Source organism: Eumetopias jubatus, unplaced genomic scaffold (assembly GCF_037043125.1).
Source record: "Eumetopias jubatus isolate StellerSeaLion01/CBP00866 unplaced genomic scaffold, mEumJub1_p1.0 scaffold_4, whole genome shotgun sequence".
Classification (NCBI taxonomy): domain Eukaryota; kingdom Metazoa; phylum Chordata; class Mammalia; order Carnivora; family Otariidae; genus Eumetopias; species Eumetopias jubatus.
The window spans coordinates 71,781,477-71,808,106 of NW_028274810.1; the positions used below are offsets into that span (position 1 = coordinate 71,781,477).

Genomic DNA, 26,630 nt, shown 5'->3' on the forward strand with positions numbered 1-26,630 from the left:
TTCACAGTGCTCACCATAGCACATACCCTCCCCAATGTCCATCACCCAGCCACTCCATCCCTCCTACCCCCCTCCACTCCAGCAACCCTCAGTTTGTTTCCTGAGATTAAGAGTCTCTTATGGTTTGTCTCCCTCTCTGGTTTCATCTTGTTTCATTTTCCCTCCCTTCCCCTATGACCCTCCGTCTTGTTTCTCAAATTCCACATATCAGTGTGATCATATGATACTTGTCTTTCTCTGATTGACTTAGCTTAGCATAATACTCTCTAGTTCCATCCACATCGTTGCAAATGGCAAGATTTCATTTTTATTGATGGCTGCATATATTCCATTGTATATATATATACCACATCTTCTTTATCCATTCATCTGTTGATGGACATCTGGGCTCTTTCCATAGTTTGGCTATTGTGGACATTGCTGCTATAAATATTGGGGTGCACGTGCCCCTTTGGATCACTACATTTGTATCTTTGGGGCAAATACCCAGGAGTGCAGTTCCTGGGTTGTAGGGTAGCTCTATTTTCAACTTTTTGAGGAACCTCCATACTGTTTTCCAGAGTGGCTGCACCAGCTTGCATTCCCACCAACAGTGTTGGATGGTTCCCCTTTCTTCGCATCCTCGCCAACATCTGTCGTTTCCTGACTTGTTAATTTTAGCCATTCTGACTGGTGTGAAAAAAAAATTTAAAAAAATAGAGTATAATATTTGCGCTACACTGTGTAGAACTAGCAAGATTTTAAATAGGTAGACAAAAAGGGAAAGGCATTCCTAGCAAAAAGAACATATAAGCAAATGGTGTGAAGTGGTATCTCATTGAGGTTTTGATTTGTATTTCCCTGATGCCGAGTGAGGTTGAGCACTTCTTCATGTGTCTGTTGGCCATTTGGATGTCTTCTTTGCAGAAATGTTTGTTCATGTCTTCTGCCCATTTCTTGATTGGATCATTTGTTCTTTGGGTGTTGAGTTGGATAAGTTCTTTACAGATTTTGGATACTAGCCCTTTATCTGATATGTCATTTGCAAATATCTTCTCCCATTCTGTCGGTTGTCTTTTTTTGTTTTGTTGACTGTTTCCTTTGCTGTGCCAAAGCTTTTTATCTTGATGAAGTCCCAATAGTTCATTTTTGCCCTTGTTTCCCTTGCCTTTGGCGATGTTTCTAGGAAGAAGTTGCTGCGGCTGAGGTCGAAGAGGTTGCTGCCTGTGTTCTCCTTTAGGATTTTGATGGATTCCTGTCTCACATTTAGGTCTTTCATCCATTTTGAGTCTATTTTTGTGTGTGGTGTAAGGAAATGGTCCGGTTTCATTCTTCTGCATGTGGCTGTCCAATTTCCCCAACACCATTTGTTGAAGAGACTGTCTTTTTTCCATTGGACATTCTTTCCTGCTTTGTCGAAGATTAGTTGACCATAGAGTTGAGGGTCCATTTCTGGGCTCTCTATTCTGTTCCATTGATCTAAGTGTCTGTTTTTGTGCCAGTACCATACTGTCTTGATGACAGCTTTGTAATAGAGCTGGAAGTCCGGAATTGTGATGCCCGCAGCTTTGCTTTTCTTTTTCAACATTCCTCTGGCTATTTGGGGTCTTTTCTGGTTCCATACAAATTTTAGGATTATTTCTTCCATTTCTTTGAAAAAAAGTGGATGGTATTTTGATAGGGATTGCATTAAATGTGTAGATTGCTCTAGGTAGCTACACATTTTCACAATATTTGTTCTTCCAGTCCATAAGCATGGAACATTTTTTCTTTTCTTTGTGACTTCCTCAATTTCTTTCATGAGTATTTTATAGTTTTCTGAGTACAGATTCTTTGCCTCTTTGGTTAGATTAATCCTAGGTATCTTAAGGTTTTGGGTGCAATTGTAAATGGGATCAAGTCCTTAATTTCACTTTTTTCTGTCTTGTTGGTGTATAGAAATGCCACTGAATTCTGTGCATTGATTTTATATCCTGCCACTTTACTGAATTCCTGTATAAGTTCTAGCAGTTTTGGGGTGGAGTCTTTTGGGTTTTCCACATAAAGTGTCATATCATCTGCAAAAGTGAGAGTTTCACTTCTTCTTTGCTGAATCGGATGCTTTTTATTTCTTTTTGTTGTCTGATTGCTGAGGCCCAGACTTCTAGGACTATGTTGAATAGCAGTGGTGATAGTGGACATCCCTGCTGTGTCCCTGATCTTAGGGGAAAAGCTCTCAGTTTTTCCCCATTGAGTATGATATTCGCTGTGGGTTTTTCATAGATGGCTTTTATGATATTGAGTTATGTACCCTCTATCCCTACATTGTGAAGAGTTTTAATCAAGAAAAGATGCTGTACTTTGTCAAATGCTTTTTCTGCATTCTGTATATATTTCTATCATGTCATTTACTTTTAACTGTTTTATAATAATCTATTTATGTACTATTTGTGAGGTCTTTGAGGGAAGTGACCATTTCTTATTCACCTTTGTACTTCCTTTGCCTGGCAAACAATCTGGCATATAATAGGTTCTCAGGAAATGTAGGGTTAATAAATGAATGAGGCCTTTCTCTTTAGGCAGTTGGTTGCTACCTCCCCTGGATTCCCATAGTACCGGTTCACAAGGAGGTACTACATTTTATTATCCTAGTTGTGTGTTCCTTTCTACACCGTATCATTCGACAGAGGCTGCATGGTAGCTCTTTGAAGGTAGTGCCTATGACTTATTCAACTTTATATTCTTAAAAGATAAAACATAGGTCTTGGTACACAGTAGATGTCAGTTGAATTTTAGGAACTGAGCAAAACACAAACTCCCTCTGTCAAGCATGAATTATCCTGATTGGAAAACCTAACCCAACCAAAATATTTTCTTCTCATTTGGTAGAGCATGTGCCTACAGCCTGTGCTCGGGTTGATGCTCTGCGCTCCCATGGTTATCCAAAAGAGGCCCTCAGACTCACAGTGGCCATTATCAATACTCTGAGGTTGCAGCAGCAACGGCAGCTGGAAATTTACAAGCATCAGAAGAAAGGTATAGTGATAAGGAGCCATCTTGACTCCATAGGCTGGGGCTGATAAAGATCTTTAGGGGCTGTAGGTTTTCATTAAGTTTCATGGAGTGGCAGGGACTAGGGAATTTCAGGGTTTTCTGCCTGCTGTGTGGAATGCCTCACTTTACCTCTATGAATCTATGAATCTGCAAAATGGGAATAATAATGCTGGTCTGCCTCCCTCACAGGCAGTTGGAAGGCCCAATAAGATCTGGTATAAGAAGACCCTCTTTAAACTGTAAAACTATATTTACATATGTGTGCTGTGAGCAAGAAGCCTAAATGCAGACCTCAAGACCTTATGGCTGAGGGCACCTGGGTGGCTCAGATGGTTAAGCGTCTGCCTTCGGCTCAGGTCATGATCCAGGGTCCTGGGATCAAGTCCCGCATCGGGCTCCCTGCTCCTTGGGAGCCTGCTTCTCTCTCTGCTTCTCTCTCTCTCTCTCTGTCTCTCATGAATAAATAAATAAAATCTTAAAAAAAAACAAAACACCTTATGGCTGATAAATTTGTGACCAGTCCTATGAATCCAAGGCAAAACAATGAGGGAAGAATTTTTTTAAGTTGCAGGGCCAATGCCTAAAAGAGACTAATGAGGAGACCCAGACAGGGACAGGGAGCAATGTGTCTCTATCACTTTCTAAAATTTGGATCTGTTTGTTTCCAGAACTGTTACAGAGAGGAACCACAACCATCACAAACCTGGAAGGCTGGGTGGGGCACCCTCTGGATCCCATTGGCTGCCTGTTTCTCACTTTGACTGAGGCCTGTCGTCTGAATGATGATGGTTATCTGGAACTGTCAGGTACAGGGGTCAGCCTGAGGAGAGCTAGAACTGTCCTTGCTAGCCCTCCTTCCCCTCAAGACTCTGTTCTGCATTTCCTGCAGCCTTTGTCTTCTCACCCAAGCTGGACGTGCCCTGAGAGGTTTCCTTCATCTCTTTCCCACCTTCCTTTCCCACCCTGTGGACTGGCCCCATCCTATTCTCCCATTTTACCTTTCCAGCCTTCCTTTGCTCCTCTCACTTCCATACCATGAATGCCTAAAGAGTGTAATCCAAAGTGAGTAAGAAGAGCAATAGGGATTTCAAGAGGCAGAGGCCAAGTCTTAGAGCAGTCTGGAAGTGGAAAAGAACTTCTAACAAGAAAAGTGTGTGTAACCCTTGCAACTGCATAATATTCTCATGTTTCCTTTGAACTTTCTTCCTCATGACGGTCATATTCCAGTTTTACCAATGAGAACTAGAAGGGAAGAAACTTAGTAGTCTCAATGTAGCAATGACTAGAGACAGAATTTTATGCCATCACTATATTGTATGCATATATCTATTATAGTATTTAGCCCACTGCATTACAGTTTGTTTACAATGATTATCTTACTAGACTTCGGTTGTTTGAAAGCAGAAATTATGACTTACTTATCTTTGTGACCCCAGCACTTAGTGCAGTACCTCTCATTTAACAGTTTCCCATAAATATTTAATCAGATGAGTGAAGGGGAAAGAAAAGAAACCAAGACTCTAACCCCCTGTAAGACTTTAAACCTGTACTCTTTTTCTGAAACTTTGAACCCAGAGGTGGAACATATAAGGTAATAATAACAAAGAAGTTGCAAGTGTTACAAAGTAATAGTTTAACTGGATGGATTTGGATTTCTCTGGGTAGAGATACAATGGGTGGCCCCAATCCAAGCTAGAGCTGCCCTTATCTTTAATCTGCTGAAAAGAAATCATCATCTTTGGTCTGTTTCATCTGCACAGTGACACTTACATCTTGAAAACCTGAGATTGCACTTGGAATTTATTCATCAATGACGTACACTTAGCTCCTTTCATATATCAGGCCCTGGAGATGCAGAGGGCAATAAGATAAAGTCTCTTCCCTTTTGGGTGCTCACAGTCGAGTGAAAGAGACAGACACAAAACCAGATAATCATGGTATTACATAATGTGTTAGCAAAAGATTAATATAAGATCTACTTCTTCCCCAACTGGTCTAGCCAGTTCACATATTGGGAAGGAGTTGGGAATTTTTGTGGCTGCGTAATCTTTTTTCAGTATATTTTCCTTACTGCTCTGGGGTTCTGACAGCTTCCCTATGATATCTGCTGACCTAACTGTATTCCAAAGTGGGAGGGAGAGAGGAGCAGAAGAATCCACAGAGCTGACCTAAAGAATCTGGTCCCCTGTTGCCCTCAGATATGAATGAAAGCAGACCCCCTGTGTACCAGCATGTACCTGTGGCTACAGGCTGCCCAAACAGCCATGAGTCCTACCTGTCATTGGCCCTGGAAGTTGCTCTGATGGGGATGGGTCAACAGAGGGTGATGCCTGAAGGCCTCTATGCACAGGACAAGGTGTGCCGTAATGAGGAGCAGCTCCTGAGTCGACTTCAAGAGCTACAGCTGGACGATGAGCTAGTGCAAACACTGCAGAAACAATGCATCTTACTACTGGAAGGTAAGTAGAGAAGGGCTTTTGTCACAGTGCCTTAGGCCTGTAACTCTGGGTTCCCCTCTCTAACAGAGCACTGTATAACATCATTTTTTACATTCAAGTATAGTTCAAGTTCCCATGGCTAGCAAACATGTGCAGGATCCTACAGCTCAAGTCCAGGTTGGCAAATAGAAGCATGTGGATAAATAACTGGCTGTCCTATCTTCTTCCTGCAGGAGGCCCCTTCAGTGGTCTAGGAGAAGTCATTCACCGAGAGAGTGTTCCTATGCATACCTTTGCCAAGTATTTGTTCTCAGCTCTGCTGCCTCATGATCCAGACCTATCCTATAAATTAGCCTTACGTGCTATGAGGTGGGTAGCCCTTTTCCCAGCCCCGTTGCCTCCATCAAAGCAGAAATTTTCACTGCTCTTTTTCTTTGTTTATCTCACTTTCTTCTCCTTCCCTCTTTGTCTATTCTATTAAACCTAAAAATATTGGACCAAGCCTACCCTAAAATAGCTCAGGCATATTCATATTATTTAGGATTCCTATATGGAATGCCTTGCTGGTGACCCATTTGGCTCCCTGGTTGTACTCTTGGTGGGTCACCTGAGGAAGCCCCTAAGTTTTTAATAGAAATGGAGCACCCAAGACCTGAGTATCTTTGTTCTGGGGCCCATTAGGCAGCCTGAGAATGGGTTTGAGCCCTTCTGTAGCTCAAATGAGTCATGGTTCCCAGGCATGGGTCACCAGATGTGTCTGGAAGAAATAAAAATAAGTCTTTCTATACCAGGACTTGAGAACAGTGAGCTATGGTCATCTCATTTTCAAACTAGAATAGGATCCTTGGATTAGGCAGGTGGACCTCCAGGATGCAGCAGACCATATAGAAGAAGAATTTTAGTTAGATCAGAAGGCTGAGAAAGCTCTTCACTTCAACCAGAAAAGGACTGCTAAGGATTCCTTGGCATATGTTTCTTATACTTTAAAAAGTAATTTTAGGGCTTTTGAACTGCCTTTCAAATCTATTTGCCATAAGAAGTATTCAGCTTGAGTTCTACAAGTGCCCAGGCACTCACCTCACATACAGTATAGTATTCTAAGTTTTAAAACCTTTAAGGCTCAGGGTGCCTGGGTGGCTCAGTCAGTTAGGTGTGCAACTCTTGATCTCAAGGTCATGAGTTCAAGCCCTGCATGGGACTCCATCCTGGGCATGGAGCCTACATTAAAAAAAACAAACAGATAAACAACCTTTAAAGCTCTTAGTTAACCCTTTCCTGCCCAGTTCCTTCCCAGCAAAGAACAAACTTCTCTAAGGTAGCTCAGAATGTCAAGGGTCTGGATGGTGGCTGATGACTCTCCCTGGGTCTTTTAGGTTACCTGTTCTAGAAAACTCAGCTTCTACAGGCGACAGTTCTCACCCTCACCATATGGTGTCTGTGGTGCCCAGCCGTTATCCTCGCTGGTTCACGCTTGGACACTTGGAATCACAGCAATGTGAACTGGCCTCCACCATGCTGACTGCTGCCAAAGGTGAGCATAGATAGACCTTAGGCTCCAGCACCCCCACTATGGTGGCCCAGTCATGGCCTTCCAAGGGCTTGGTCTGCAATCTTCTAAAGAAGAAAGGCTATTCTTGACTACTTAGAGTGATAGGGATCCTCACTTTGATTGCTGTCTTTAGAATGAGCACCCAGGCCCAAGCCAGAGTTTTGCCTTTGTTACTAATTGTGGGATGCCGAGTACATAGAATGAAATCATCTTTAAGATAACTTCTAAATCTAACCTTCCATATGATATAGTCACTTCATCTTTGCAGGCCTCGGGTTCAAAATCTATAAAATGGAATTCATTGTCAGTGATCCTATCAGCCTCTCCAGGGCCATTGGAAGATCCAGTGAAGTCATGACTAAGAGCTATAAATTGCTTTATAGATATGAAAGTTTGTGATATTTCCAGGGCTCCTTGTCAGAAAATAGGTAGCCCAGAGGGACTCGCACGTTTTCAAGCACATATACCTCCCTATTAGCTAGGTGGGTTTCACCACAAAAAGAAATGAAAATAAGCCCCTGAGAAGCTATAATGAAATACTAGGTTGCATGAGTTGTGACTTTTTTTCTGATACCAGGAAACTATGGATATTTTAAGACTTTAAGACTTTTTTTATTAAAAATAACTGTATGTTGTATCTTATTGCCCAAAAAATACATGCTCATTATGGAAAATGTAAAAGATACAGATAAATCAATATGAAAATGATCAATACACCAACACAATAGTTGAACAAAGGATATGATCAGACAGTTCAAAGAAAAGAAGATACAAGTAACTTTTGAACAATTAAATACCTGGACTCCCTTGAGAAATACAAATTAAAATTACCCTGAGATAACATTTTTCACCAATCTTACAGGCAAAAATCAATAAATTTGATAATAGGCATCCATGTGGGGGTGGGGGTGGCAGTGGCATGGCATGGAGTATCAGATTCTAAGCAGATAGGATGACTACAGATCCAGGATGTTCAGTTAACCTCAAGCACTAGAAACACGAAGAAAACTATACTAAGGCACATGATAATCAAATTGTTTAAAACCAGTATTAAAGGAGAAAATCTTAGGGGCACCTGCGTGGCTCAGTTGTTAAGCATCTGCCTTTGGCTCAGGTCATGATCCCAGGGTTCTGGGATCGAGCCCCACATCGGGCTCCCTGCTCCGCGGGAAGCCTTCTTCTCCCTTTCCCATTCCCCTGCTTGTGTTCCCTCTCTCACTGTGTCTCTCTTTGTCAAATAAATAAATAAAATCTTAAAAAAAGAGAGAGAGAGAGAGACAATCATACTTAAAAGTAACTAGAGAAAAAAGACGTATTATGTACAAAAAAACAAAAGATTAAATATGAGAGGTTTCTCACTAGAAATGGTACAAACCAGAAAAAAGTGGAGAAAATTCATTAAAGTACTTGTAAAAAACTGTCAACCTCGAATTCTATATCATTGAAGATATCTTTCAAAAACAAAGGTGAAATAAATTTTTTCAGACAACCTCAGTTGAATTAGAAATCAACAATAAAAAGGTATCTGGAAGATCCACCAAATTTGGGGGCATTAAACCACACACTTCCATATAACTCACTGGACAAAGGGAAGAAACCCAAGATTAGAAAATGTTGAAACTGAAGGAAAATGAAAGAAAAGCATATCAAAGTTTTTGGGAATACAGCTAAAGCTTTACTTAGAAGGAAATTTTTAGCACTAAATGCCTGTATCTGAAAAGAAGAAAGGTTTCAACTCAGTGATCTCAGCTTCCACCTTAACCAGAAACCAGAAAAAGAAGATCAAATGAAATTCAAAGTAAGCAGATGAAATAATAAAGATCAGAGCATAAGGCAATAAATAGAATGTAGAAAAACAGTAGATTTAAATCAATGAAACCAAACACTGTTTGAAAGAAAAATAAAATTGAAATCTCTGTCCAAACTGATTAAGAAAAAAAAGAGAGAAGACAAAAATCCCACCAATCCCAAGAATGAGAAAGGTGACATCACAACAAATTCTAAAGACATAAAAATGATAATAAAGGAATATTGTGAACAATTTTATGTCAATAAATTAAACAACATAAATGAAGTAGACTAATTCCTTGAAAGATAGAAACTACCAAAGCTCATTCAAGAATAAATAAAGATGAGCTAGGTATATACCCAAAAGAATTAAAAACTTGGACTCAGATACTTGTACATCAGTGTTCATAGCAGCATTATTCACAGTAGCAAAAGGTTGGAAATGTGTCTATCAACAGATGAACAGATAAACAAAATGTGATCTATGCATTCAATGGAATATTAATTTAGCAATAAAAAGGAATGAAAATCCTGATACATGCTACAACATGGATGAGACTTAAAAACATGCTAAGTGAAATAAAACACACATAAAAGAAATATTTATGATTCTGCTTAATTGAAGTACCTAGACTTGCCACAGCAAGGAAACATTAGGGGATACTAAACTAGTGGGCAAACATTTTATTAAGAAGGAAATATTTATGTAGTCTCAAAGTATCTCTCCACAAAGCACTTATCAATCATAAAGGAAAAAAGTGCAAGTCTACTATAGAGCAACCTGGCAGACATCACTTGAGTAAAGTGGCCACAGTTAATATTAAATTCAAAGAGGCAGAAAGCAAAATAGAGGAGAAATTCATAGAGACAAAGTAGAATACAGAGCCTGGGGAAGCTAGTTATTATTTAATGAGTATAAAGTTTCTATTTGGGATGTTGAAAAGTTCTGGAAATGTATAGTGGCCATAGTTGCACAACATTGTGAATGGACTTAATGTCATTGAATTGTAGCCTTAAATCTTTAAATGGTTAGAATGGTGAATTTTATGTTATATATATTTTATCACAATAAAAATAATAAATAGAAATGAACATCAAAAAAATTGAATTTATAGTTAAAAACCTTTCTACAAAACAAATCCAGGCCTAGATGGCTTCACTGGTAATTTCTACCAAATATTTAAGGAAAACATAACAATTCTTTTTTTTTTTTTAAGACTTTATTTATTTATTTGACAGAGAGAGCACAAGCAGCAGGGGGAGCAGCAGGCAGAGGGAGAAGCAGGCTTTCTGCCTAGGATCATGACCTGAGCTGAAGGCATACACTTAACTGACTGAGCCACTCAGGCACCCCCAAAACATAACAATTCTATGCAAACTCTTTCAGAAAATTGAAGAGGAGAAACTACTTCCCAGCTCAGTCTATGAAGCCAGCATTACTCTTGATACCAAAACCAGTCAAAAATCATAAGAAAACTACAGACTAAATATCCTTATGAGCACAGATGCAAAAATTCTTAATAAAAGTGTTAACAGATTGGATCCAATAATATATTTTAAAAAGATAAAACATCATGACAGAGGATTTATCCCAGGAATGTAAGATTAGTTTAACATTCAAAAATCAATCACCAGGGGCGCCTGGGTGGCTCAGTCGGTTAAGCGTCTGCCTTCGGCTCAGGTCATGATCCCAGGGTCCTGGGAGCGAGCCCCGCATCGGGCTCCCTGCTCCGCGGGAAGCCTGCTTCTCCCTCTCCCACTCCCCCTGCTTGCGTTCCCTCTCTCGCTCTCTCTCTCTGTCAAATAAACAAAATCTTTAAAAAAAAAAAATCAATCACCATACTAATAGAGTAAAAAAGAAAACCCATGGGTTATTCATCATTTTAATAATACAGAAAAAGCATTTAATAAAATCTAATTCCTAATAAGAACATTAAAAACTTAAACTAGGAAAGGAAAGAAACTCCTTCAACATGATAAAGGATATCTAAGATACATCTACTCATACTTAATGGTAAAAGATTGAATCCTTTCCTCCTAACATCAGGAACAAGGCAAAGATGTTTGCCTTCAGCTCTTCATTCAACATTAAACTGGTGGTTCTATCCAGTACAATAAGACAATAAAAAGTAATAATAAAAGATATCCAGATTAGAAAGGAAGAAGTAGGGGTGTCTCGCTGGTTCAGTTGGTGGAGCATGCTATTCTTGATCTCAGGGTTGTGGGTTCAAGCCCCACATCGGGTGTAGAGATTTCTTAAAAATAAAATCTTTAAAAAAAGGGAAGAAGTAAAACTACTTTCTCAAATGACGTGCTCATCTATGTAGAAAAATGCTATGAAATCTACAAGAAGCTATTAGAATTAAAAATGAGTTTAGCAAGGTTGCAGGATACAAGATCAATATATAGAAATCAATATACCAGCAATGAACAATCAGAAATTGAAATTTTAAAAATTACTATTATAATAATATAAAGAAAATATGAAATACTTGAAAATAAACTTGACAAAAGACGTTCAAAACCTATACAATGAAAATCATAAAACACTGCTGAGAGAAATGAAAGAAGACCTAAATAAATGGAAAGACATACTGCAATTATGGATTAGAAGACTCAATATTATTAAATGTTGATTTACTACAAATTGATGTATAGATTCAATGCAATTCCAATCAAAATCCCAACAGCCTTTGGGATAGATATCGATTATCTGATTGTAAAATTTGTATGAAAATGCAGAGGACCTAGAGTAGCCAAAAATAACTTTGCAAAAGAAAAATAAAAGTACTAAGACTAACACTACTTGATTTCAAGACTTATTATAAGGCTGTAGTATTCAAAATAGGATTATTGGTGTTTAGACAAATCAATGAAAAAGAATAGTCCCAAAGCAGACTCATATATATTAGGTCAGTTTGTTTCAATAAAGGGCAAAGCCAATTCCATTGAGAAAAAGGATGGTCTTTTCAACAAATGTTACAACATATACAAAAATTATCTTATGATGGATCAAGGATCTAGATGTAAAAGCTAAAACTATAAAACTTTTGGAAGAAAACATTGGAAAAATCATTTTCATTTTTTGTTAAGCCAAGATTTTGGAGATACAACATTAAAAGTACAATCCACAAAAGAAAAAATGGATAAATTGGACTTACAAAATTAAGAACTTTTGCTTTATGAAGTGTCTATTGGATGAAAAGACAAGCCACAGACTGGGAGAAATATTTGTAAATCACATATCTCATGAAGGACTTGTATCCAGAATATGTAAAGAATTCTCAAAACTCAATATAAGAAAATGAACAACACATTTTTTAAGTGAGCAAAGATATGAAGAGACACTCCACCAAAGAGCTATTCTGATGGAAAATAAGCACATGAAGAAATGTTCAATATTGTTAATTCTTAGGGTAATGCAATAGAATCACAAAAGAAAATGGCTAAATTAAAAAAAAACTATAGCAAGGACTGTCAAGGAGCAAGTGGAGCTTTCATATACTACATGCAAGAACATAAGTGGCAAGACCACTTTGAGAAACCATTTTATAATTATTAAAAAGTTAAATGGACACTTACGATACATCCATTGCACTCCTAGGTATTACCCAAAAGAAAGGAAAGTATATATCTGACAAATTCTTCAACATGAATGTTCATAGCAGCTTTGTTTTTAATAACAAACAACTGGAAACAATCCAAATATCCATCCATAGGTGAACAGATAAACAAACTGTGATATCACCATACAGTGCAACACTACTCAGTAATGAAAAGGAATGAACTGTTGATACACACTACAACATGGATGAATCTCAAAGTAATTATTGCCAGGTGAAAGAAGCCAGACCAAAGGAAAAACTGCATATTGTTTTATTCCATTTATATAAAATTCTGGAAAATGCCCACTATAGTGACAGAAAGAAGATCAGCAGTCTCCTGGGAATGGGAGCTGGGGGCAAGCTATGTTGGAAGGGAAGACGGGATCACCAAGGGTCACTCCTGGGAATGGGAGCTGGGGGCAAGCTATGTTGGAAGGGAAGACGGGATCACCAAGGGTCACAACGAAACTTTGGGGGTGATGTATATGTTCATTATCTTGATTGTGATAGTTTCGGGGGTATACATATGTTCAGAATTTATCAAATTTTACATTTTAAAATATGTGCTGATTGTATGTCAGTTATACCTCAATAAAGCTATAAATAAATGTATAGTTAAGTAATGATGGCAACTGATTATAATGCATTGAATAAAATAGGTATCCATGAGTTTTATACTGGTTTGAGCAAATAAATGAAAAGAGTGGAATGCCAACTAATGATTGTGGAAAGAATGATGAAATGAGAATATACCATTTGGGAGAAAAAATGAGAGAGACTATATACCATTTGGCAACCATGTAATACTTAGTTCAGCCTAGAAACATCAATGGACACTAAAACTAGTGGATGAACATTTGATGAAGGATATTTACATTATCTCAAAGTATCTTTCCACAAAATACTTGTCAATCACAAAAGGATAATGTGTGACTTTACAATAGGGAAACTTGGCAGATGTCACATTAATCAAATGATCACAGTTAAGACCATCAGTAATGGGTCAAGTCAAAATTATGTAACACCAGTTAGGAAGCTATAAGAATTCAGGAAACATCAGGCATACCCAGATTGAAGGGCATACTTACAAAATAACTAGTTTAATCTGCAGAGTGTCAAGGTCATAAACGTCAAGGGAAGACTGAGGAATTTTTCCAAAATGACAAAGACTAAAGAGATAGGACAAATTAAATACAACATATGATCTTGTATAAAATCTGTTTGCTATAAAGTACGTTATTGGAACATTTGGTGAAACCTGAATAGGATTTGTGGTAGATGGTATTAATATATCAATATTAATTTCCTCATTTTGATGGTAATATTGTGGATGTGTGGAAGAGTTTCCTTGTTTGCCAAAAGTGTAGGCAACAATATTCAGGAGTGATGGGGTATCAAGTCACATACTTACTTTTGAATGCTTCGGGGGTAAGAAAAGACCTCTCTGTACTATTCTTGAAATATTTCTGTAAGTTTGAAATTATTTCAAAATAAAAGAAAACATTTTGATAAAACATTGTGTTTGCAAAGGTGTGTAGTGGGAGCATAGGTTGGTAATCCTTTGTGGAGGGCAATTTGGCATATCTATGAAAATTACAGTGCACATATCCTTTGACCCAGCAATTTCATTTCCAGGATTTTATCTTACAAATATATTTGTATCCAGATGTGAAATGATGTTTGTTTATTCAGTCCAACATTGTTTGTAATTGTAAAATATTTGAAACATTCTAAGTATTCATCAATAGGAGACTGATTAAATATATTATGTCCAAAATCTCTTACATGGAATTCCAAAATCTGAACAGCTTTGAAAATCCAAACTGTTTTAAGTTTCACGGCAAAGGCTGACCTCCACTGACATTAGGCATTAGTTGATCCTCAGCACTCTTAGTCACATACCCATCTTTGCTGTTCACTGGTAATGTGTTGCCTTATTTGTTTGTGTTGTTGTCATTTTGTCTGTTTAATTGTCCTGTAAAAATGTCCAGAAAATTGAAGATAAGAATAAGAAGAAATGGAAGTATCTATCATTTTCAGTAGCACAGAAAATAGAGTTAGTGTAGAAGCTTAATCAGTTATGTCAGTGAGGCATCTTACTAAAGAATAGGGTGTGGGAATTAACACAACATATGACTTGAAAAAAATAGAGTGTTGAAGTTTTACCAGGACAACAATGACCAGAACTAATGAAGAACAGAATATTTTTCAGAGGACAAAAAATGAAGATGTTGAAATGACCATGATTGCATAGATTCAACAATGAAGCAGTATGACTATGCCCCTGACTGGTTTTTGGTCATGAAAAAAGCTAGAATATGTCATGAGGACTGAACATATTTAAAGTGAGTGTAAAATACCAGAATTGGCTGCAGAAATTTAAGAAGCATCATGGTATAAAATATCTGAATATCTATGATAAAGAAGCTTCTACTTATCATGAAGTAGATAGACAAAAATTATATTGAGAAACTGGTTAAGATAATTTTTAATGAAAACCTTAGTACCAAACATGTATACAGTGCTGTAACAACTCTGTTCTGGCCTGTATTCTTTTTTAAAAAAACTAACAATGATTAATGAGCAAGAGGTTTTAAGGGACTCTAAGCACAGGTTGAAAGTTCTGGAATGTGTCAGTGCAGCAGACAGTTAAAGTTAGAAAAAGCCAACATCTAAGATGTTTCAAAAGTTGTTCACAATTTATTTGTTAGTCTGTAAAGAAAAAAGCATAAGTAATCAAAGAGATATTTTCTAACTGACTCAGCAGTAATCTGTACCAATGATAGGAACTCATTGCACACAAGCTGGAATGAAGACAACCATATAGTTATACTGTTCGTGGACCACCACCATTCCACACATACCCCTCCTGAACTTCTTATGACTAAGAAATTTTACTCCCAATGAAGAGCAAATACAATTTTTTTTTTAATTTTCATACTCTACTTGGCAGCAGTTAACTTCCAAGACTTCCTAAAGAAGTTATTGCAGAAGCTTGATCAGGCCTACCTTAATGATGCCATTTACACAGTTGCTGGTATTTGGAATGATTGATAAATATTTGGCAGAGACTTTGGCTTACAATAATGTTTGAAAGTAAACTTGTAGATAAAGACTTTGAAGGATTTTGTGTCACTAATGAGAAGATACATAGTTTTATTACTTACTAAAATTTTATTGATTAGAAGTCTGGATAAGTCAGAACCTTGCTCCTCAAAGTGTGGTCAGTGGACAAGCAGCATCAATATCACCTGGAAGCTTGTTAGAAATGCAAATTCCCAGACTCACTGAATCAGAATCTCTGTGGGTGTAGCCCAAGAATCTATATTTAAACAAATTCTCAAGATGACTTTTATGTTCACCAAGGTTGTAGAAGCACTGAGGTAGAGCAATCTGATACCAAAAAATTCCGAATAAAGTATATACCTATTGTACATTCCTTGCAAGATAGAAAAACTGCTAAAATGGTGTTAACCCAAGTAAGCATGAGACTAGTAGTGATGACCATGGTGAGATATAACAGATGGGAAAAAAATCTCCATAGGTAATATAAGGGAAATGTACTTGGCCTTGAATAATATGCATTTATCAGTGAAGAGATTATGGCTGCTTACGTATTTGAAGAGACTGCTTATCTAGAAAACCATATTAATGAGATACTTAGAGTTACCCTAGAACTACACATTTTTAAAAGTCATCTATTGTAGCGTTGCTTTATCATTAAAGAATCCCATTCCTGGCCCATCATTAAATATCTAATTCTAATCTTTGGTGACAATAGTAGCAAACTTGATGAAACCTTTTGTCCAAGATCCTCAAGAAATCAAATATAGCAAATATTTATTACATGTGTATGTAGAGATAGTTTGGTTTTAGGTTTTATTGAATGTTTTCTTAGAAATAAAGAGTACCAAGTATTTATGGTCTATATCACACCATTTCATTTCTCAGTTTACAGCTGTATTGTTAAATAACAATACTGATTTGTCTCTTCTTCCCAACTAGTGTGAATATTTATTCATTCACAGTGTGTTTAGTTATGGGATCTTGCCCCAAGCCCACTGCAAAGATTATGTATAATGTATGCATAAATTATCTTTCTGTAAAAAAAATTCTGAATTCCAAAACACATTCAAATCCCAAGGGTTTTGATTAAAGAGTTGTGAATCTGTACATCCATAAATGGAATACTATGCAGCCATTTAAAAGAAAAGAAGCTCTTTATGTACTGATGTCAAAGAATCTCCAAGATATGTTGATATGTGGGGAAAAAGACATGCAAATCTTTGTATACTAGGCTACTGTTTGGTGGGGTGGTTTAAGGAGAGGAACTAGATAATGTATTTCCTTATTATCCATTGAGTATCCTGGAAGGTAATTCAAAAACTCATAATATTGGTTGCATATACGATTAGAAGTGGGTGAATGAGGGTCAGGGGTGAGGGGGAGAAAGAACTTTTGATTATTTACCTTTTGTATCTTTCCAATATTGAACCATGTGAATATTTCCAAATTCTTAAATTATAAATGTCAATAGAAACTGCTTAAATTGAAATGCAAAGAGAAAAAAAGAATGGTGGGATGGGGGTACCTAGAATAGAATATCTGAGAACTGTAGGACAATTAGATATCTAACATATACATGATGGGAATACCAGGAGAAGAAAGAAAGGAGCAGAAGAAATATTTGAAGTAATAGTGGCTCAGAATTTTCCAATATTAGTGACAGACACCAGAACACAGATCCAGGAAGCCCAGAGAAGACCAAGAAGTATGAACACCACAAAATTTTCTCCTAAACATATCATATTCAAACCATATTCAAACTGCAGAAAACTAAAGACAGAGAAATCTTGAAAGAAGCCAGAGAACAAAACCACCTTACCTATAGATAAAAGGATAAGAATTACATCACTTCACAAACCATGCAAGCAAGAAGACAGTGAAGTGAAATATGCAAAGTGTTGAAAGAAAAAACCACCAACCTAGAATTTGGCATCCAGCTAAATTATCCTCCAAAAGTAAAGGAGAAATAAAGCCTTTCTCAGACAAAAACTGAGGGAATTTATTGCCAGTAGACCTGCTTTGCAAAAAGTCCTTCAGAGAAAAATAAATAGATGTTAAACTCAGATCTACATAAAGAAAAGAACTGTGTTAGAGAAGAAATAAATGAAGGTGAAATAAAAGCTTTGGGTTGTTGTTGTTTTTTTAATTCTTAGTTGAACTAATAGATAACTGCTTGCTTAAATAATAATAGCAGGGGTGCCTGGCTAGCTCAGTCAGGAGAGCATATGACTCTTGATCTCAGGTTTGTAAGTTTGAGCCCCATGTTGGTGTGTAGAGATTACATAAAAATAAAATCTTAGGGACACCTGGGTGGCTCAGTCAGTTAAGCATCCAGCTCTTGATTTCAGCTCAGGTCATGATCTCGGGGTTGTGAGATCAAGCCCCACATCGGGCTCCTTGCTGGACATGGAGCCTGCTTAAGATACTCTCTCTCTCTCCCTCCCTCCCTCCCTCCCTTCCTCCCTCCCTCTCTAAAAATAAATAAATAAATAAAATCTTTAAATTTTTAAAATAATAATAGCAATATATAGTACCAATATATTGGGTGATTATAGCTTAAAGATAAGTGAAATGAATAGCAGCAGTGATGTTACAGAAGGAAAGGAAAAACTGAGAATACTACTATAAGGCACCTTATGAAGTGGTATAATTATTTGAAAATGAACTTAGCTTCATTGTAAATGTATACTGCAACTCTAGGGCAAACACAAATAATTTTTAAGAGAAGTATAAGTGATAAGAGAGAGGAGAAAATTAAATCATAAAAAATGCTCAGTGTAAACCAGAGATGGCCAAAAAGGGAAGAAAAAAAAACGAAGAACAAGTGTAATAAATAGAAAACAATTTAAAAATATGGTCGATATTAATCCAACTATACCACTAATCACTTTAAATGTTAATGGTTAAATATGCCAATTAAAAGAGACTGGGGCAACTGACTGGCTCAGTCAGTTGAGCATCCAGCTCTTGATTTCAGCTCGGGTCATGATCTCGAGGTCCCGGGATCCAGCCCTGCATCAGGCTCTGTGTTCAGCAGGGAGCCTGCTTGAGAGTTCTCTCCCTTTCTCTCTGCCCCTACTCACCCCCTCTCTCTTAAATGGATAAATCTTTAAAAAACTAAAAATCTTTAATAGAACGAATTTAAAACAAAAACAAAAATCAAAGGCCTAACTATATGTTGTCTACAAGAAACCTGGTTTAAATATAAAGACATAGATAGAGTAAAAGTAAAAGGAGGGATCAATGACCTAAATATAAGAGCTAAAGATATAAACTTCATAGAAGAAAATGTAGGGATAAATCTTTATGACCTCAGACTTGTCAATGGATTCTTAAATATGACACCAAAGCTTGAACAGCAAAGGAAAAAAATAAATTGGACCTCGTCAAAATTAAAAGCTTTTGAGGGTGTCTGCCTGGCTTGATTGGTGGAGCATGTGACTCTTGATCTCAGGGTTGTAAGTTCAAGTCCCACATTGTGTGTAGAGGTGACTTAAAGATAAAATGTTTAGAAAAAATTAAAAGCTTTTAAAGAATATTGTCAAGAAAGTAAAAAGAACCTACAGGAGGGAAGAAAATATTTGTAAATCATATATCTGGGCTTAATATATAAGTATATAAAGAACTACAACTCAACAACAAAAAGACAACCCAATTTAAAAATGGGCAAAAGACTTGAAGAGACATTTCTCCAAAGAAGATATGTAAGTAATAAGCGAATGAAAAGATACTCAACATCATTAGTCATTAAGGAAATGCAAATCAAAACCACGGCGAGATACCACCTCATACCCACTAGGATGGTTATTATAAAAAATAATAGTAAAGTGTCAGCGAGGATGTGGACAAATTGGAATGTTGTACATTGCCAGTGGGAATGTAAAGTGGTACAGCTGTTACGGAAAATAGTTTGATTGTTCCTGAAAATTTTACTTTTTTTTTTTTTTTTAATGTAAGCTCTACACCCAATATGGGGCCCGAACTCAGGACCCCAAGAGCAAGAGTCACAGGCTCCACTGACTGAGTCAGCCCCTGTTCCTGAAAAATTTAAATAGAATTACCATATAACCCAGTTATTCCACTTTTAGGTATATATCCAAAAGAATTGAAAAGAGGAACTCAGATACTTATACATCAGTGCTCATTGCAGCATTACTCATAACAGCCAAAAGTTGGAAACAACCCGAGTGTCGGTCAACATATGAACAGATAAATAAAATGTGGTATATACATACAATGGAATATTAAATCATGAAAAGATGGCATTCTGATAACATGCTACAACCTGGGGAAACCTTGAAGACATGCTAAGTGAAATCCAGATACAAAATGATAAATATTATATGATTATGTTTATATGAAATAGCTACAACAGGCAAATTAATAAAGACAGAAAGTAGGTTAAAGTTTTACCAGGGACTTCTGTTTGGGGTGATTAAAAAGTTTTACAAATAGTGGTAATATTTACACAACATTTTGAATGTGACTAGCACCACTCAGTTGTACACTTAAAAATGGTTAAAATAGGGCGCCTGGGTGGCTCAGTTGGTTAAGCGACTGCCTTCGGCTCAGGTCATGATCCAGGAGTCCCTGGATCGAGTCCCGCATCGGGCTCCATGCTCGGCGGAGAGTCTGCTTCTCCCTCTGACCCTCCCCCCTCTCATGTGCTCTCTCTCTCTCTCTCATTCTCTCTGTCTCAAATAAATAAATAAATAAATAAATAAATCTTTAAAAATAAAAAATAAAAAAATGGTTAAAATAGCAAGTTTTATTATATGTATTTACCACAAATTAGATAGATAAATAAATGAATTGATGAAGAGTGCTAGAACAAGCAAATAGACCCTAAGTACAAACACTGAACATCACTGGGCTTGATTTTTATCTCAGTACCTTTAGGCAGATATTTGATTTCTCTATGACTGAGCTTATATGCTTTACCTTTCAAGTATTTTCTACTAAAAACAGAAGCCAGGGTCGCTTGGGTGGCTCAGTCAGTTAAGTGTCTGACTCTTGATTCAGGTCGGGATCTCAGGATGGTGGTGTCAAGCCCTGCATCAGGCTCTCTGCTGGGCATGGAGCCTGCTTGAGATTCTCTCCCTCCCTCTCCGCCCACTTGTACACTCTCTTAAAAAAAAACAAAAAACATAGAGGCCAGGGCTTTATTTTTTTTTTAAAGATTTTATTTATTTATTTGACACAGAGAGACACAGCGAGAGGGTTCACAAGCAGGGGGAGTGGGAGAGGGAGAAGCAGTCCTCCCGCTGAGCAGGGAGCCCAACGTGGGGCTCGATCCCAAGACCCTGGGATTATGACCTGTGCCGAAGGCAGGTGGTTAATGACTGAGCCACCCAGGCGCCCTGAGGCCAGGGCTTTAAACAAAGGAGAGTATCAACACTCTGGCCCTCCCTTTCCACACCCTATAGCCTCAGTGCCAGACTAGCTGCACTGAAAGCAGGACGAATATGGAAAAGATACTCTTCTCAGGAAAGCATGCATAAGAGTTTAGCCAGTTTGTTATTTCCATCTTTAAAAATATTTCTTAAACACAGTCAGATTTCTTCAACAACAACAAAATATGAAGAAAGGTATACCATGCTAACACAAATCAAAAGAAAGCTGGAGTGCCTGTATAAATTTCAGACAAAACAGACTTCAAAACATGGAAAATTACAGGGATAAAGAGGGTTATTCCTTAGCGATAAAAGGGTCAGTTCTCCTAGAAGACATAATAATCGTTAATGTTTGTATGCATTTAACAAGAGATAACTAGGCTGGCAAGGATACGGAGAAAAATGAACTCTAATGCAGTGTTGGTAGAAATGCAAATTGTTGCAGCTACTTTGGAAGACAGTGTGGAGCTTACTCAAAAATTTAAAGTTACAAAATGAACATGTCATAGGGATGAAAGGTACGGCATAGGGAATATGGTCACTGGTATTCTAATAGCGTTGTATGTTGACACATGGTCACTACACTTGTGGTGAGCGTAGCATAACTGAGAGTTGTTGAATCACTATGTTGTACACCTGACACTAACATTGTATGTCAACGATACTTCAGTTTAAAAAAAATATATATGTATGTATGTAGGAAAAAATACATATGTATATAGGAAGGTAATTGACTTTTATTTATATTATATATGTCAATTGCCTCTCTATATACCAGCCATGGGCAATTGAAATTTGAAATTAAAAACAATATATTTACACTAGCAACCCCCAAAAAAGTACTTAGTAAATCTAACAAAATATGTACAAGATCTATATGAGGAAAACTATAAAGCTTTGATGAAAGAAACCAAAAAAGATCTAAATAAATAGATATTCCATGTCCATAGATAGGAAGACTCGATGTTATTATTATGTTAGTTCTTCCCAGCTTGATTCTATAGCTTCAGTACAATCTCAACCAAAATCCCAGCAAGTTATTTAGTGGATACTGAAAAACTCTAAAGTTTATATGGAAAGCTAAAGACCTAGAATAACCAACACAGTATTGAAGAAGAACAAAGCTGGAGAACTAACACTACCCAACCTCAAACTTACTATAAAGCTACAGTAATCAAGACAGTATGGAATTGGCAAAAGAATAGACAACCAGATGAATGGAACAGAATAGAGAGTTCAGAAATTAACTCACACAAATATAGTAGACTGATCTTTGACAAAGGAGCAAAAAATAGTCTTTTCAACAAATGGTACTGGAAAAACTGGGCCTCCACTTGCAGGAAAAAAAACATAGACACTGACCTTACCTTATGCCTTTCATAAAAATTAAAATAGCTCAAAGGCATAAAGGTAAAACATAAAACTATAAACCTAGACAACATAGGAGAAAATCTAGGCAACCTTGGGTTTGGCAATGACTTTTTAAATACAAACCAAAAACAATCCATTAAAGAAAAAATTGATAAGTAGGACTTACTTAAAATGAAGAAATTCTGGGGCACCAGGGTGGCTCAGTCATTAAGCATCTGCCTTCGGCTCAGGTCATGATCCCAGGGTCCTGGGATCGAACGCCACATCGGGCTCCTGCTCCGCAGGAAGCCTGCTTCTCCCTCTCCCACTCCCCCTGCTTGTGTTCCCTCTCTTGCTGTGTCTCTCTCTGTCAAATAAATAAAATCTTTAAAAAAAATTGTTAAAAAAATGAAGAAATTCTGCTCTGTGAAAAACACTCTTAAGAAACTGAAAACACAAGCCACAGACTGGGAGACAATATCTGTAAAACACTTACCTGATAAAGAACTTATATCCCAAACACATACATAACTCTTAAAACCCAGTAGTAAGAAAACAAACAACTGAATTTAAAAAATGGGAAAAAGACTCAGACGCCACACAAAAGATGTAGAGATGGCAAACAAACATATGAAAAGATGTTTGGCATCATATATCATTAGGAAAATGAAAATTAAAAAGGAGATACCACTACATACCTATTAGAATGGCTAAAATCCAAAATATTGACAACATCGATATGGATGTGGAGCAACAGGAACTCTCATTGCTTGTGGGAATGCAAAGGGTGGGAGCCAATTTAGAAGAAGACAGTTTGGCAGTTTTTTTACAAAGCTAAACATAGTCTTACCATCTGATCCAGTAATCAGGCTTCTAGTATTTTACCAAATGAGTTGAAAACTTATGTCCACACAAAAGCTTGCAAACAAATGTCTATAGAGGCTATATTTGTATTGCCAAAAACTGGTAGCAATCAAGATGTCCTTCAAAAGGTGAATGGATCAACAAACTGTGGAGGGCACTTGAACTAATGAGCACTGGGTGTTGTATGCAACTGATGAATCACTAGATTCTAACTCTGAAACTAATAATACAGTATATGTCAATTAAATTGAATTTTAAAAAACTGGTACATCTCATACAATACAATATTATTTACCAATAAAAAGAAACGAACTATCAAGACATAAAAAAAATATGAAGGAAATTTAAATGTATATTGCTTGGTGAAGGAAGCCAGTCTGAAATGTTACATACTGTGATTCCAAGTGTATGACATTGTGGAAAAGGCAAAATTATAGAGACAATAAAAAGATCAGTATTCTCAGCGGGAATGAGGAGAGACATGAAGAGGTGGAGCACGGGATGTTTTTAAAGCAATGAATCTATGCTGTACAGTAATGATGGGTCCATGATACCATGCCTTTGTTAAAACCCATAGAACTGTATAACATAGTGAACCCTAATGTAAACTATGGTCTTCAGTTAATAATAATATATCAATGTTGGATCATCGAATGTACCACACTAATGTAAGACCTTAATAATAGGGGAAACTGGAAATGGGGACAGTCTCTGTACTATCTGCTCAATTTTCTATAAACCTAAAACTGCTTTAAAAAACATGAAATCTGGGGTGCCTGGGTGGGGCAGTCAGTTGGGTGTCCAGCTCTTGGTTTCGGCTCAGGTTGTGATCGCAGGGTTGTGGGATCAGGCCCCGTGTCAGGGTCCATGCTCAGTGCAGAGTCTGCTTGAGACTCTTTCCCTCTCTCTCTGCCCCTTCCCCCATAAATAAATATTTTAAAACATAAAAATAACATGAAGTCTATTAATTTATTTTTTTTAAAGATTTTATTTATTTGTCAGAGAGATAGACAGCACAAGCAGGGGGAGTGGCAGGCAGAGGGAGAGGGAGAAGCAGGCTTCCTGCTGAGCAGCGAGCCCGATGTGGGACTCGATCCCAGGACCCTGGGATCATGACCTGAGCCAAAGGCAGTTGCTTAACCAACTGAGCCACCCAGGCACCCTGAAGTCTATTAATTTAAAAATTGTTTTTAAAGATCATAGGAGAAAAAAGGTAATCTCTCCCATCATTCTGACATCAAAAGACTCCTACTAAGACATCAGTAGAAATATTCCTGGAGATTTTCTAATCATGTATATGCACACACATACACATACACACACATTGTACTTTTTTTTTTACAAAAGTAGGATCATAGAATATTAACTATATACAAGTTGTTTATGATTCTCACAACAATCCTAAAGGTTACTGTTTCTGTTTTATGGATGAAGAAATTGAACTAGTAAATGGATGAACTGGGTTTAATTCCCAATGCATTTCATTCCAAAGCCTGTATACTCTTACCACCACACCTCTTTGTCAAACAAGACCTACTTTTAGTTCTATCTTTACTTTTTATCCCTTCATAACATACACCAATCTTTCATATACTATACTACCTTCATACAGTGACCTTCACTTCGTATGGTATACATGCCCTTCCAGTGGTATGTTTCTTAACTCTGTGCACTAGTACTTTGTATAGAATCCTTGCCTGCTGAGTAGGAAGTGGTGGCCCAGCTCCTTTTTGCTTCAGGGAGCTGCAGTGAGAGGCTAACAATGGGATTTGCATACTTTTTTGATAATAATGTGGCTTCCTATGTCCTGTAGAAGTAGCTCTCAAAAGCCACGTGTTCATTAAAATTATTTCGGGGACTTAAGGCATCCAGGGGAAGAAGGTGAAGGGTAGAGGCAGATGAACAGGTGGAGAGAAGTGAATTCATGTGGGTGCCTAGTGAAGGAAGCAGTCTCCAGTGGGTTTAGTGCGGGCAGAGCTTGTCTACCCAAAAGGGATGGTAGCATTCAGAAGTATGCAGTGACTTGATAGCAGACAGTTCAGCCAGTATCTATGTGATCAGTGGACTGTTCAGGGAGGCTTTAAAGAAAACCTGTCACTGCCCCTTCTCTCTGCACCTATAGGGGACACTCTGAGGCTCCGAACAATTCTGGAAGCAATACAGAAACACATCCATTCTTCCTCCCTCATCTTCAAACTGGCCCAAGATGCATTCAAGATTGCCACTCCCACAGACAGTAGTACTGACAGCACCCTGCTCAACGTGGCCCTGGAGCTGGGGTTACAGGTATGGAGGAGGAGTGGGTCATCCCTGCTTTAGGCTTCTGGCCTAGTGATCATCGGTAGAAGATAAAATCCCAGAAGCACTGGGCGTGAACCAGCCAAGCCCGAGTCTTTCTGTGTCCCCAGAACACAACTTCTAGGCTAGGCCTCTAGGTAAGGACTCTCTAAATTAGCTCCATTTTGAAGTTAAGGCCAGAAGCAATGTAGCTTTAGGCTCCATAGGGTTCCCATTTTCTCCCACCCCCTCCCCATCTCTCCAAGTCAAGTCAATAGTAAGGTGTGATAATAAGGACTTTGTTACAGGTCATCAGAGAAGGCTTCTACCTGATTGGTGGGAGGGGTGGGCAGAAATTAAACCTGTCTGTTCTTATCAGGAGAGAGATGGCTGTTTAAAGCACCAATAAATACTTGTTGCATAAATGGATGGCAAGGGGATGTGGGGATGTAGAAGTCCTAACAGTTATGCTTAGCCAAGTGGAAATGCCTCTTTTTTGCCCAGGTGATGAGGATGACCTTATCAACTCTTAACTGGAGGCGCCGGGAGATGGTGCGGTGGTTGGTGACATGTGCTACAGAAGTGGGTGAGTCTCCCACTTCCCTCCAGTCCCCAGGGAAAGGAGTTCCTAGGCCCTACTCTTGGAACGAGACAGCGAATCCTTAAAGCTCTCATATTCCTATTACTGATGGCCTGGGGAAGGATGGGGCTGCTGGTAGGAAAGATGGCCTTTATTTAGCTAGCCCAAGCTCTGCCCTCACTGCTTGGACCATACCCTGATGTCAGCAGCACTTTGACCCTCTGATCAGAGACATGATTGAGATATTGAATTTTCAGCCACCAGTATACAAGTGCACCCTTGGGAGGTAGTTGGCCCAGTGGTTTGGTCCCAGTCCCTGCCTATGCTTCTGAAAAACCCCAGACAACTTGGAGTCTTGGGACCCCGTCTAGAACCCAAAGTCCCCTGAGAGGCCCCACTTCAGCTAGAACCCCCAGGCAGATCTGCGACCCCTGCCTTGGGGCAGGTAAACCACAGGCTCTACTGCTCCATCCTTGTGAGGGGCTAAGAGCACCTGCAGTAATCTTCAACCCTCTGACTTGGGGAAGGAAGGGATGGGAAGAGACCCCAAACAGGGTCTGGCCATCCGGGATGCTCCCTGGTTTGCCTCAGATCATCTCAAGGCTGCTGAGGAGGAGGGAGAACTCATCTCTGCAGGCCAAGTTCTGACCCCAAAGGGTAATCTGGGCAGACCTGGATCGGGACCCGGATGGCCACGGCTGAGCTCAG

The 26,630-nt window shown here is 38.2% G+C and overlaps 1 protein-coding gene across 1 annotated transcript in view; it reads left to right on the forward strand.

Moving 5' to 3' along the window:
• ZSWIM5 (zinc finger SWIM-type containing 5) overlaps positions 1-26,630 on the forward strand; it is a 214,732-nt gene that overhangs the window by 185,559 nt on the left and 2,543 nt on the right. Inside the window, exons 7-13 of the mRNA XM_088022453.1 lie at positions 2,848-2,994; positions 3,681-3,818; positions 5,211-5,471; positions 5,684-5,819; positions 6,824-6,981; positions 25,188-25,351; positions 25,847-25,928. Of these exons, the coding sequence (XP_087878579.1) occupies positions 2,848-2,994; positions 3,681-3,818; positions 5,211-5,471; positions 5,684-5,819; positions 6,824-6,981; positions 25,188-25,351; positions 25,847-25,928 (1,086 nt within the window). The remainder of the gene's footprint in view (positions 1-2,847; positions 2,995-3,680; positions 3,819-5,210; positions 5,472-5,683; positions 5,820-6,823; positions 6,982-25,187; positions 25,352-25,846; positions 25,929-26,630) is intronic.